Here is a 13,801-nt window from a genome sequence, read left to right on the forward strand (position 1 = left end):
GATGTGTCCTCTCTGATTATGTCATTTTGCAAGGTGCTGTATGGTAGTTTTCTCTCACCTTCCTCAATTTCATAAATGCTCACAACTAGAGGACACAAAGGACGAAAGGAAATGTATACTCTTTTTTGCACAGTACTACTGACTTAAGACAGTTACAAAATACACTTCATAAACATCTGCCCTTACCACTGAAGACAGACAGCAACATTATCTAAACAAGGAAGTCAGCAGGAATCAGGAGGGTATGTTCTACTTTTCCATAATGTAGTAACCTTGACTAATCTAATTTATCCATTAGTCACCCTCTGGTCTTGTGCAAAAATCCTTCAAAGATGTGACAAAGTCTACAAACAATTAAATACTACTGGCAAATGTGTATGTCCCAGAACTTAAAGGGCAAAGTTGTGCAATCTTGTCAAGAAATCTTGTCTCTTTTATTGCTGAATAAGTTCTTGTGCTGCTTTGTTGATTTATTCAGGACCTATCTTTAATTTAGAGCATGCTGAAAATAGATTTACTTTCAAAAAATATGTATAGACCCCACAAAGCCAAGTAAAATATCAGTAGAGTTGTTACACATAACTTATCATGCAAACATTAAAGACCCATTTTTTAAAGAAAAGTCTACAAAAAAATCTTACTTTCTTCATTTTTGTACATTTTTCTGATTAGATAAGAGGATGACATAAAAATGATCCTTCCCTTCAATGCAATAATTCTTATCCAATTTGCAATATGATTCAAAATCATCACAATTAGATTTTTTATTTTCAAAATTTTTCAGCCTTTGTTTAAACTTACTTTGTGTTGGTTATAATGATTAATAATGATTTATTTATATTTATTTATAACTTAAGGAATAATTGCATATCACAAAGATTATTTTCCAAAATCGTACTTTGTTCATAATGACAAAGTGAAAACATAATTTTTGCAAATTTATCAAAAATAAAAAACTGAATTATCACACTGGCTTAAGTATTTGTACCCTTTGAAAAAACACTTGAAATTTAGCTCAAGTGCCTCCCATTTCTCCAAATATTTGCTTTTCTACACCTTTAGAATGGCTACACACTACAGGACTTTAAGCCTGATTTGAGGCCAGATTTGCCGGTTGTGAGGTCTTCAGTGATCTGACAGTCTGGCTGAGTCGTATGTGTGTGTATTTTTAAAGAAAGAAAAAAACAAATTCAATCTGTGTCAGCATTAATTGTCTTGCTTTTGTGCTGTATTCACTCAAATATAAGTTGAGAAGGATTTGCAACTCACTGTACTGTTTTAATTCAAATTTTACGTAACATCCCAACTTTTTCGTGATTCTGGGATTGCACAATAAAATGTACCCACCATAAATGAAGACTTCCTGTGTCCTCTTTTAAAGAACAAAACTTCCTGTAAATGAGGTGTGTCACTTAAACAGGAACAATAATTAAAAGGAGAGAGTGAACATTTATCTGATAAGGTTCATACAAAGGTTGTGGCTAAACTGGAAATGGTGCTGAATGGTGATAAAGGTGCCCGTCCCTCCCCCTGTCCTAAATAGCTAGCAGGTATAAAAACTGACCTATCAAATCAGCTATTGTATCCCAAACTGAAAAGCAGAGTGACAATATGAATCTTCTCCTTTTGATGGTTGCTGTGGGGCTCGCAGGTAAAATTAATAATGTTTCTTCTTAAAAAGAGAACAGATTTGATATTATAAAACTACTCAGTGATTGTCTCCTTGTGCCAAAGGTGCGTCTCCCCTTCCGGACAGCAAGGTGTGCCAGCCTCACTCTAGACCCTGGATGGTCCATATACAGGGGGATGGAATATCCTGCAGCGGAGCTCTTATCAGTGAAAGTTGGATAGTAACCTCTTTTGACTGTGCATACGGGTAAGTACAGTTGTTAAAAAGAACTAGATTTTAGAAGCCATAATTTGTGTTTTGTGTCTTATGGTTGTAAAAAAATGAATTGGTTTTGACAGTAATGTATGTATTTACTCCAAAAGCAGCACTATGATTAAATTTGTACTAATTTTTTAAAAAGATTTATTTTGGGGCTTTTTTGTGCCTTTATTGGATAGAGGAGGACAGTGGATAGAGCCAGAAATGGGAGTGAGAGTGGGGAGAGACATGCAGCAAAGGGCCACAGGCCAGATTCGCCCATGTATGTGGGTAGCGCCTTAAACCACTAGGCTGTATGCACACCCCAAATTTGTATTAATGTTAGGTAAAATCCTGAAGGTGAAAAACAATTTGTCTTATTAAACATGGATGGAGTTCTTGATAAATTGGGCATCTTATAATATAATCCCTGTGTTATCTTTCATATGACAGCAGGGACTGTTTTAGTTTGTCCTTTGGCCTGAAGCTCCTCAAGTATCTACAATTCTCCCAAAGAGAGCAGATTTTAAAAATATATTTTTAATTCTCCTGGATGAATGGGTCTGAAGTATTTACATTTCACCATGCTGTAGGACTGACCAAGATATTTTAATGCAAACAGTATTTATGTAAAGGAGAACAAGTCCACTGTAGTGTTCGACAGATTAGTTAGACATAAAGAGCAGATGTATTTTGGGTATTTCTGCTTTTTAGAAAAGGCATAGCATTGTCGGCATTTGTTACTTGATCTTTGTTAGTTTTTCCTTTATTGTTTCAGCTCATTGCTCAAATGGCAGTCCACGTTCTTAAATCAGTGTAAGTATATAACTTATTATTGCTCAAGGCATCGAAGGCAGGTGGTTGAGGGCGTGGTTTTGATGTGGCCCTGCTCCCGAACTTAAGTTAATACATTAACTACATTTTTTTTCAATCTCGTTTTGGGTTTCTGCACTGTCTAAATAAGGGATAACTAACCTTCTGTTTGAATACAGACCTGCTATTATCTGAAAGAAAATAATGAACTTAACAACTGAAAAGTAACTTGTCATAGATTGAAAAGGAAAGAGGGAACAGTAAAAAGGTAAATGTTTGATACACAACATGTGAATGACTTTTGACTTGTCCACTGAGCTGTCTGTAAGTTTTTCAAACTGAAACGGGACATTAAGGTGCAGTGGTGGATCAATTTTACATCACTGTGGCTGCAGAGAGACGTTGAAGTTGCTAAACCAAAGCTACTGAAAGTGATAATAAAGCATGCCATTAATCACAGTAAGAAACAATAAATAATGCACTGACTGTAGACCTTCATTAATCACGATGAATGCATTAATGCTGTTATTATTAAATCTATCAGTACAGCTCAACTTGTGTTTTCTGTCCTTTGTCTTTTATGTGGTTGTTACAGGCTTTGTGCTGTAAATTGTCTTTTTTTGTCACATTTTTTCTCTATAACACAGCTTAGTTTATATTACGACTTGTGTTGTCTTTTTGCATGTCAGACTCCATTTACATGCAAATCAGATCTAAGAGGGTTTTTGTTGTTTATATATTGAGTGAAACTGTAAAGAAAGTACTGACCTCAACACATGATTAAAGTGAGTTGCTGTGAGTTTAGAAGTATAGCTCTATGTAAAAACATGGATGATGTTAAAAATTGCAGTTGGAAATTTGTAATGATCTTTTGCTCAAAGTATAAGATGGTTTAGAAACTGCACATTTACTGAAGATGTCTGCTTATGGCAGTGTATTCCTCAATCATGGGCTGTTTCAATCAGATGTCTAGGTGGTTTTTCATGAGCTAAATAAATTTACAGTCTGCCTCCTCCCGCCCATACAGACTCTACAAGAGCATCGCATCTCTGGGGGAACATGATGTTAGTGAGGAGGAGGGCACTGAGCAGCACATCAAAGTCGCTGATGTTATCATCCACAGTCCCTACCGCTCACCCCTCCACAGCCTGGCCATGGTCCTTCTGGCTGAACCCGCCCGCTTCAACCAACACGTCCAGCCCATCCCTCTGCCCAGTCGATGCCCGCGGCCTGGAGAGACCTGCCATGTCAGCGGCTGGGGCACCACTGTCTCCAATCAATGTAAGTGGATTTAAAGGTGCTACTGTGGCTTTAACTGCTCATTAACCTGTCACCACATTACAATTTAGAATAACTGCAGCAAAGCCAGTGTTCAAAAAACATAATTCTGAAGAAAAGTCAAAGCTATGAGATAAAAAGTATCTTATTATGTGGCATATCCTCCTCATTATAAATGTGCACTTGTCAAATACTTTCCTTTTTTCTGTTGTGGAAATAAGCTTTCATATTTAATGCATCAAAACAGTATTTTCATTGCTGTCATTGTGTTTTTATATGAAACACATGAAGTGTTTGAAACACTTTTAAGTGTCAAACATTGTCAGAAATTGAAGAACAGAATATAGAAGAAATAATTCATCATGACTCATGAGAGTTATGAACCCAGAGGCGCAGGTGGGTTTTCACTTGTTATTAAAAGTACATTAATATTCTTGTCATTTTGGCTCTAACAAGGAATTAAAATTCTGTGCTAATAATGAATAAACTGGCTTTTTTGAATCAAAGGAGTTCTTTCATTGCCTGTCAAAAGGCACTACCAGTAATCCAGACTAATTAAAAGAGGTAGGCCTTGAAAATAGCTGTGCATGGAGGTAATCTATAGGCCTGCCGACAGAAAGAAGGAAACTCCTGCCAAATATTGGTTGGCAGATTGATTAATGGTGCACAGCGTATATGGGAAAAGTGAAGTGCACTTTAAAAGATTAAAATTAGACCTTTAATCAGAAAACCCCTCTCCCTTTTTCACAGATGAGGATTATGAATACCTGAAGTGTATAAGCGTGCCTGTTGTGGATGACCAGACGTGCATGAACACATTCCCAGAGTATCTGTACTGGAGCCCGGGGATGGTCTGTGCTGGTCGTAACGACACAGATAACTGCCTGGTGAGCACACAAACAAGCTGGGGATCAAAATTATCTATCTTTTTTCTTTTGTGCCTTTGAATCTCTGTTCCTGCATCTTTAGCACCGCTCCATAAACAACCTTCATCTCTTCCTTGCAGAACGATGCAGCCAGTGTGATGGTGTGTGATGGCCAGCTTCAGGGTATTCAGTGGTTCAGGCACGGCTGCTATGACCCAGCTGACCCCAGCGTCTACACCAAGATGTGTTTATACAATGACTGGATTAGAGAGGTGATGGACAGACATGCGCCCTTTCCTACAACCACAACACCTCCATGGGAGACTGCATGAAACAGCAAATATATGATTCTGATGCACAAATATGATTAACACTGCTCTTAATTTGTTCTGGAAGGGTTAAGTTTTATACAATGATCAACCAAAGTTAAGAAGGTGTTCTTTCAACCATTGCAGCTGAAAGTACTGTTGCTTTACACACGAGATAAGTATAGCAGAAATATGAACATTATCCAGCAGGTTACAAAGTTTAGCTTTAAACCTGACAGTACACAAGTTGGGACATGTATATTCAAAGAACAACAAAAATAAAATGACATCATGTATTTCAACTCTCTCACTGTGCAATTTATGAAGTAGAAATGACCCTTTTCTCTGCCGTTCTTCTCTTACCCTCATCTGCCTCGACAAACTGCTATCACAGCTGGCTAATAGATGTTGATAATGAGCTCAGACTGCTTACAACGTAGATCATAATTTAGAGTGAATTTAACCTGTCAGATATTATTTCTTTTGTTCCTCATGCTAAATCCTTAAACAGCTTAACTGCACTAAAACTGAAGCAAAATATGGGCTAAATAATAAATACGTTTATGTTTTAACTTTATACAGGATGGTATGATCTCACAGAATTTCAGCCTCACTTAGGCAGAAGTTTGTTTATTGTTCCTATTCAACTGAAAAAAATCAACACTCACAGAGCTCTGTGGTGGATTATTGATCAGATTACAGATTATGTGGAAGAGAGCCTCAGTTATCAGCTAATAAAAATGGATCTGTAGGTTACATAGATGAGGATATTAACAATGATTAAATGGTTGAGTTTATAAACCAACGTATTTCCACTGATAATCAGATATGTAACATGAAGAATGCTTTTCTTAATACATTTTATTGCTATTTATTTATTTATTTATTTTTTAACCATTTTTATGGTAAGTCATCAAAAGGTTTTTGAAATTATTTTAAATATGGGTCTGCTAATGTTTGGGCTATGAGGGTGAATCAGCTGATCAGCCCATCATCAGTAGCTGACGTCGCTCAGACTGACACGAGGTGAAGGATTTGTGCCTCCTCTCTCCTCCTGTCTCTTCCTTGCTTCTCTCTTTCGTTTCCTCGCTGGGTGGAGCTGAGATGCGAGGAAATGATGCAAACGGAGGAAGGAAGGATACCAAAATGTGAAATGAGAAAGATCTATTCTCACCCACTCAAATCAGACACAGAATCACTCACTGAGACAACCACACTCATTGACAGCCACACCCACCACTCACACTCTGCAGTAGAGGAGGCAAAGCTGAATTTGCAAACAAGCACAACAAAACATATGACCCAGGTCATTACAGTCATAATAGCCAGAAATATGGTTTTAGGCAAAAAAAATATATAGTTGCCCTTTTTTAACAGTGTAATGACTCGTTAGGAGAGCCCTTTTAAACCTTTCAGGAGTCATTTCAGTGAACGGGCCTGCTCTGCTGTTCCTCTTCATAACAGCATAGCAATAAGGCAGTGACTATAGCTGAACATCCAAAAACAACTCTTTAACTACCTGCCTGTTAAGAGTGGGACTCTGGATTTGATGTCAGAAGGTTTTCTCACTCAAACTAGAACAAACAACCTCCTCATTCAGTATTTTCATTTTTAGTTAGAGGCGGTTTGGTGACCTCTGAAACCAGCATGTTAAAGAGACGGGTGTTTTCTTTGTTGTTTTCATTTAGTACGTCTGCTTCCATGTTATTGTGTTGTATGTCGCCCATCATGCTGCATCAATGATTAACTAGAGGAAATGGTGACGCAGGTAAACATAACGCACATTAGACTTCACTTCTTTATACTGCCTTCATATCACATCCTCGTTCTGATACTGAACTGTGCACAGGGCTTGTTCAGAAGTGTGAAAGAAACCATTAGTTTCTCTGCTAGACTCAGTGATACTCTAGATGACATGGACAAAGCTGTGACAGGTGTCATCCTCCTGGGAGTCATCTCAGGTAAGCTATGCCTGATTCTACGGCACACACATGAAGACCTTCCACCAGCTGTGTTAACAAAGACCATGTTATCTCAGAGTTTGTCCCTGAAACTGGCATAGGTAATGGATTTGGACAGACCATTCATGGATTCATTGCTGGAAAAATATCAATCAGATTGGAAAAAAAAAACAGATAGCAGGAACTGTTGAAACATCAACAGTCAGATGAGCAGGAGGAGCACGGAAACTCACGATCTTCAGCACTAGGATATTTTCTTAGTTTCTGCTTCAAAGGTCAGAACTGGAACAAACAAAAAGTGCTAAATCTCAATGAGTTTGTCTTTAAGTAGTTTTGAAGAGTTAGGCATAACATCTGCCTGTTTTTCTTTCCTGTGACAGACTGGCCATCTGTAGTGTGGGTGAATACCAGAAGGCCACCAAACAGAGGGCCATATCAGCCATTATGAATGGTTATTCTACAGAAAAAAAGCTAGCAGTTCTTATTTTCTGATTAAAGTTTTAACTTGAGAAGATTCTTAATAAGAAAAAACGTTTGCCAATGGCCTAAGTTTACAAGGTATGGCTATTAAAAATGAGAATATTGCTGTAATACAATTTTATTGAACATAAACATGTCTTTCCCCTTCAATATAGTCTCCTTCTGCATCAATACAACGCTGCATTCAGGTCTTCCAGTGTTCAAAGCAGGGCGGTAGGTCTTCTTCAGACAGGTGTATCAGAACCTCTGTGGTTCTTTTCTTAACTTCTGACAGACTCAGAACGTTCCTTTGAGCACAGATTTGATCTTTCCCTTCAGGGAGCTCAATGATTGTTGGATTTTGAAAGGACAAGCATCACTGTATGGAATAAAAACATTACATTAGCTTCAAAAGCATCAAACTTGTTTTGTTTCAGTTTAAGCTAAAACATATAGAGTCATTCATTAATCTAAGTTCCATTTAATACTTTACATAAAACAAAACAGGCATTATTCCCTGGTGTGAACTTCCCTCTTCTGGAATTAAGGTCCACTTTTGATCAAATGCTCGGGTACAATGGCTGTAAATAAAACACTGACTGTATCTGTTTCATTGCGACCTGAAGTCATTCAAAGACTTCAGAATTGATCTCAATGAAACATTTCATAAAGTCTGATCTTATTACGGTCATTTTCTGATGTGTTTCATGTCTTCCAGGTTTGACTAATGGAGCTGGTTTGTTACCAGATACTATGAAGGCAGCAGAGGGAGGGACAGTGATGTTCACCACAGTGTCTCCACCAGACAGGCCATTTCAAATTACCTGGAGGTTTGATGGTAAACTAATAAATGTTGCATCTCCTGATCCAGGCACACCTTCACCAGGTTATGAAGGAAGAATCACCATGTTCCTTGATACTGGATCTCTGGAGCTCAGGAATCTGTCTCTTAGGGACAGTGGAGAATACTCAGTAAGAATTATAGCAGATGAACATCATGGGAGAACAACACTGGACGTTGGTGAGCAAATATTTCACAAGGTCTTTCTGTTTTGGTGCTGAATGGAGATAATGCACAAATATACAAGAAGTAAATGACTGTGTGTCTGTATTTGATGGAGCCTGGGAAAGAGATTCTAGATTTTCTAAAAAAAATATGTGTTAAAACATGATAATGTGTAAAATGATTGTGTAAAATTTCTGGATGCAGTGTTTTGAAGGTTGGTGAACCTCTGACTTCTTAGAGACTCTGCCTCTCTAAAATGCTCCTTTTATACCCAGGCATGTCACTAACCTGTTGCCAATAAACCAAATTAGTTGCTAAATGCTCATCCAGCTGTTTTCCATCAGTACTGCTTATTTTCCCAGCCTTTTGTTGCCCCATCCGTACTTCTGTGATTTCCAACAGTAATGTAAAACAGAGTAGCAGTGGCTGACTCAGGATGTCTGAGTGCCAGAGGTAAAATCATCATAAAGGGCAGTTGCTGTATGAGGTGGGGCACCACCACATCAAAAGTTGTGTTACATTTGAAGTGAAAGTTAAACATCCAGGTAAGGATTGACCTTTTTCTTATAACTGACAAGGAATTATCAAATTTTTAACCTCTCATTTCACAAAGATACAAGAGTGAGGATCAGTGTAAATGAACTTTACTCTGAGGAGCTTGCAGCACATCATTCCATTTCACCACTGTTGCACAGATGCTCTCTATGGGAAAATCAGAAGGTTTTAACCAGTGAGAGGGCACCGTACAAAGCACTTCACCATGATTTATATACTGGAAGGACACCTATGAATCAGGGCATGATCCTTTATTAACCATAGGGGCATCCAAGAGGGTATTTAACAGGGTTTATTTAAACATAGGGCACAAGGGGGCAATCACCCCTCTGCCTTACTTCTGAGTCCACCAGAGCAGTAAAGGTACAGTAAATCTAGAAAGTACTATGACTCTGTTCACTTTCTTCAGTTTTCTCATGTTGCAGCCTGATTATGTAACTGAAAAAAAAAAATTCTCATTCATCTTCAACCAGTTTGATATCAAGTGAAAACAGAATTTAGAAATGTTTGCAAATCTGTTAACAATTAAAAAATGAAATATCATATTGACAAAAGTATTCAGACCCTTTGTAAAAACATTTTAAAGTGAGCTCAGGCTCCTCCCCTTTCTCTGGATCTTGCTGAGATGTTTCTACACCTTGACACTGAAGTAGAAAATATACAGAAACACTGACATGGGACACAAAAGGAGCATGTTTGTGAACAGGGGCTTATGGGTTGGGGTTTGTTTTTGTTTTTTTGTTTTTTTTTAAACATTTTGTACCTTTACTTATTTATATTCAGAGAAGTATTTCAGTCCAGTGTTGGGCTTTGTTTTTCATTTTCTACCAGACTACACTGCAGAATGCAGTTAATGCTTTACATAAAAATCAAGCTCCTCATCTAATCTAATAATTGCTGTCAAGAGCCACTTGAGCATTTCATGCAGGCACTGACACTTTGAAGATGTGACATTCGAAACTTAAACCGTCATCAATGATATGGCAGTTGCATTTGATACAAGCTCCAACACAAGGAATCAAAACACCACAGTGCATTAGACTGACACCAGTTTCAAAGCTTTGGTGATTCACCGCCCTTTCAGTTATTGTCATCTTAGTCACTTAAGTCCTTGGTTCCCAACCTGGGGTCCAGGACCCCCCAGGGGGGCGCCAAAGATCTCAAGGTAGGGCGCAAGGCTTTGTCTGCTTTGAGGCTGCCAAAAGTAGATGTGCAAATATTGACTAAAACCATGATAAAACAGTTAGTAAGTAGTTTATGCAAAGGTCTTCAGATAATAAAAGCATTCATAGGCCTCTTTTTAGGGTTTGATCAGTGAAACAATTCAAATCTTTGTTGATTTTTGGCATCAGTGTGTCACTTTTTCTTCTCTCTTGGGTCCTGGGGGGGCTCTGCTTTTCTTAGGTGCATGTAGGGTGGGCTCCAAGGAAAAATGGTTGGGAAACACTGACCTAAGTTGGCCTTCATTGAGTGGCATCAATGTTCAAGATAAAAGTATATCCCTTAAAAATAAGGGAAAACTGCAGTGGATGAGAGATATGTAGCTTTATGAAAAATACATAAACATGTTTTGAGTACAATCTAAATTGATGTTTTTTTTTTAAGATTTAGGGCATTTTATGCTTTTATTGATAGAGGAGAATAGTGGACAGAATTGGAAACTGGGATGGGAGAGCTGGGAAGAGACATGCAGGGCCAGATTTGAACCCGGCTGACGTGGGGCGCCCCTCAAACCAGTGGTTCTCAACCTTTTTGAGTCGCAATCCCCAATTTAACATGCACTGTTGTCCGCGATCCCACAGCCCCGCCTGCGCTCCTCCCAAACACGCACCCCAGCCCCCCATGCCGGTGTCAACTGAACCATGTACTTAGAGTTGTCATTCTACTCCCTTTATTGGTTGCCAATAAAACTCTGGCTCTAATTTCACTCTAATGTCAGTGGAGAAATCAAAAGATAGCGGAAACACAACTAAGTGAAGCAATCGTCAACAAGTGTGAGAGAAAACATTCTGGAGAGAGAGAACAGCAGCAGCTTTGCCTGTGGGGTTGAGCTTCCACTCAAGAATTTGAGGGATATTTCTGAATATGAAGAATAACATGCAGTAAATCTCAATTGATATTTATTTTTCATGAAATTCTGTCTAAATTAATAACTTCTTGTATTTTAAAGGCGTTCCGTGTCCTTTCTGTTGCGTGCATGCCCGACCAATACAGCATACTGTCTGATTTACAAATCAAGCACTTAAGATCACACTTAAGCTATCAGTTTCCTATTGAGACACAGGTCTTGCAAATCGCTTTTGCATTTATTGAAAAACATATAGCAGCATCACAATAACTCTAACAGACCAACAATGGTCGCTACATCACATCATATTGCTGGTAGTTGAGCCAGTTAAAATGTAAAAAAATAATAAAAACTTTATTTTTCTTTTTAATGAAAGAGAACAACAACTAACACATACTAATGAAAGCCCAAAACGGCCCATGTTTCATTTTAAACATTTATGTTGCTGAGGGCTTGTAAACATGAAAAAGAACAAGACATAACGTTTGGTCTTTCAACATTTTCAGGGTGTTTTGGGGTCTTTATAAATCTTACACTGTCAATCCACTCATTCGGCCCCTTTCCCTGTCAAAGCAGAAATGTTTACGTTTTGTTAACAAAAACCCCTAACTCTATCTCACTTCTTTTATTTATTTATTTATTTATTTTTCAGAAAGCCAAATAGCTTCAACTATGTAATGTGATGGCTGGGCCTGCTTGTTTGAACAAAGCAGTTGTGTTCTTGGCTTTATGTTAGACACGGCCATGCAAAGATCACTCTAAACTCTGAGGAGTTGTGATCTGTATTTGTTTTTCGTATATGTCAGCGCAGAAAAGGTCTTTTCGCACAGATATGTGGATGCAAATGTAAACAGTACATCGGTTGCAGTTTTTGACAATGCTGCATCTTCTGTAGCTACTGACAACCAGAACTCTTCCAGTTTGCATGCCGAGAAAGCAGTCTGTAATGTGTGGTCAGAGGAGACATCCAGCAGGGCGTCCTGCAGCTCTGATGGAAGGTGGTGAAAGGCTGGCGTATCCAGTCGTACTTCTCCAGAGTGTCATCGTTTGGGAAGTACTTATTGAAACTTTCACGCAGGCTCATGAGGGGAGAGGCAATAATTCCTTTCATAGTTTGAATGGTTATGTCGTAACTGTCCATCAAGCTTAGGGAACATTTCAACACTACCCTCATCCACTCGCACAGCCCACCGCTCCAGCTTTCTCTTAAATGCTGTGACCTTATCAGAGAGAATAAGGACATTTGTGTTTGGGCCTTGTAGGGAGAAGTTTAAGCTGTTTAGTTTGTCAAAAACGCTGGCCAAATATGCGAGGCTTGCAACCCACTTTGGGTCAGTGAGATAGTCAGCAAGGGGAGAACTACAGTCTGATAAAAATATCCGGACTTCTTCACGCAGTTAGTCTCGGTAAAACTTTACCATGAGAAAGCCATCTGACCTCTGTGTGAAACAGAAGTGCTTCGTGATCTGATCCCATTTCATGACAGAGTGTGGTGAAGCGTCTGCTTTGCAGTGGCCGAGACTGAATAAAATTAACAATCTCAACTGATGTTTGGAGAACATCATGAAGCTCTGGCCTGAGACACCTGCCAGCGAGTGCTTCCCTGTGGATTATGCAATGCAGAAATTTCACATGGGGAGCTACCTCAAACATGCAGGCCCTTAAACCTTTTCTTGCCTCCTGCATAGCTCCAGCTCCATCTGTGCACACAGATACGCAGCTCTCCCATCTCAGTTTGGATGTTACTGTCGAGCTTGTTGAAAATGTCCCGTCAAGTGCATGTTCCCTCCATTGATGAGCAAAATAACATATCCTCGTGCATTTTCCCTTTGTAGCTGTACCTCACAAAGGCCAGCAGCTGCGTATCTCCTGACACATCTGTGCACTCATCAATTTGCAGGGAAAATCTTCCACTCTTCCTCACTCTGTCAATGAGTTGATCTTTAATGTCATTTGCCATGTCCTGAATGCAGTGCCCCACAGTGTCATTTGAAAGGGGAATGGTTAAAAGAGTGTTAGATATTTTCTCCCCATGCAATGCTCTTTTCATCACTACGGCTGTGTGACCGATGAGACTCTCTGCGATCGTGTGGGCCTTTTGGGATTGAGCCACCAGATATGCCACCTCATATGAAGCTGCCAGGGCCTTAGCAGGGACTCTAAATGTCTCTTGAGTTTTACTGGTTTCAAGCTCTTGTGTGCCAGCACTTCAGAGCAAATGACACACACTGAGTATTCCGTGTTGTTTTTTTTTCATGCACGAAAAGCCATATTTCAAGAAGTCGGGCTGATATTTACGGAGCCTTGAAGCTCTATCAGCCGGTGTTGGCCCCAGTGCCTTACGTTTCTCAGGTGGTGGTCCTCCTGTTAGGCGTTCTGGTGGCTGACCTTGGGACCCCTGCTGCTGCTGCTGACCCAAGTCTTGAGCTGGAACACTTTTTCTTTTTCAGTTTTTTTCTTTCTCTTTGTTTCTTTTTTCCGCTGTGCGTCACTGAACAGAATCTCCCACGCACAGTTCAGATCATACAAACTCAGTTGGTACGATGAATTTTGGACAAATAATGAAGCAGAAAACAACTAAAACAGCTCTTTGTCTAAAATTATGTAATTTAATATTAAT

General features: G+C 39.1%; 1 protein-coding gene across 1 annotated transcript; it reads left to right on the forward strand.

Annotated features, from left to right (window-relative positions):
- Positions 1-1,591: 1,591 nt before the first annotated feature.
- Positions 1,592-5,434, forward strand: LOC121513749 (trypsinogen-like protein 3). The gene is made up of 5 exons (XM_041793702.1): positions 1,592-1,651; positions 1,735-1,876; positions 3,708-3,961; positions 4,709-4,845; positions 4,965-5,434. Exons 1-5 carry the CDS (start codon positions 1,612-1,614, stop codon positions 5,154-5,156), a joined length of 765 nt encoding a protein of 254 aa, XP_041649636.1. The 5' UTR covers positions 1,592-1,611; the 3' UTR covers positions 5,157-5,434.
- The last annotated feature ends 8,367 nt before the right edge of the window (positions 5,435-13,801 follow it).

This window comes from Cheilinus undulatus, linkage group 8 (genome assembly GCF_018320785.1).
Source record: "Cheilinus undulatus linkage group 8, ASM1832078v1, whole genome shotgun sequence".
In the NCBI taxonomy this organism is placed as follows: Eukaryota; Metazoa; Chordata; class Actinopteri; order Labriformes; family Labridae; genus Cheilinus; species Cheilinus undulatus.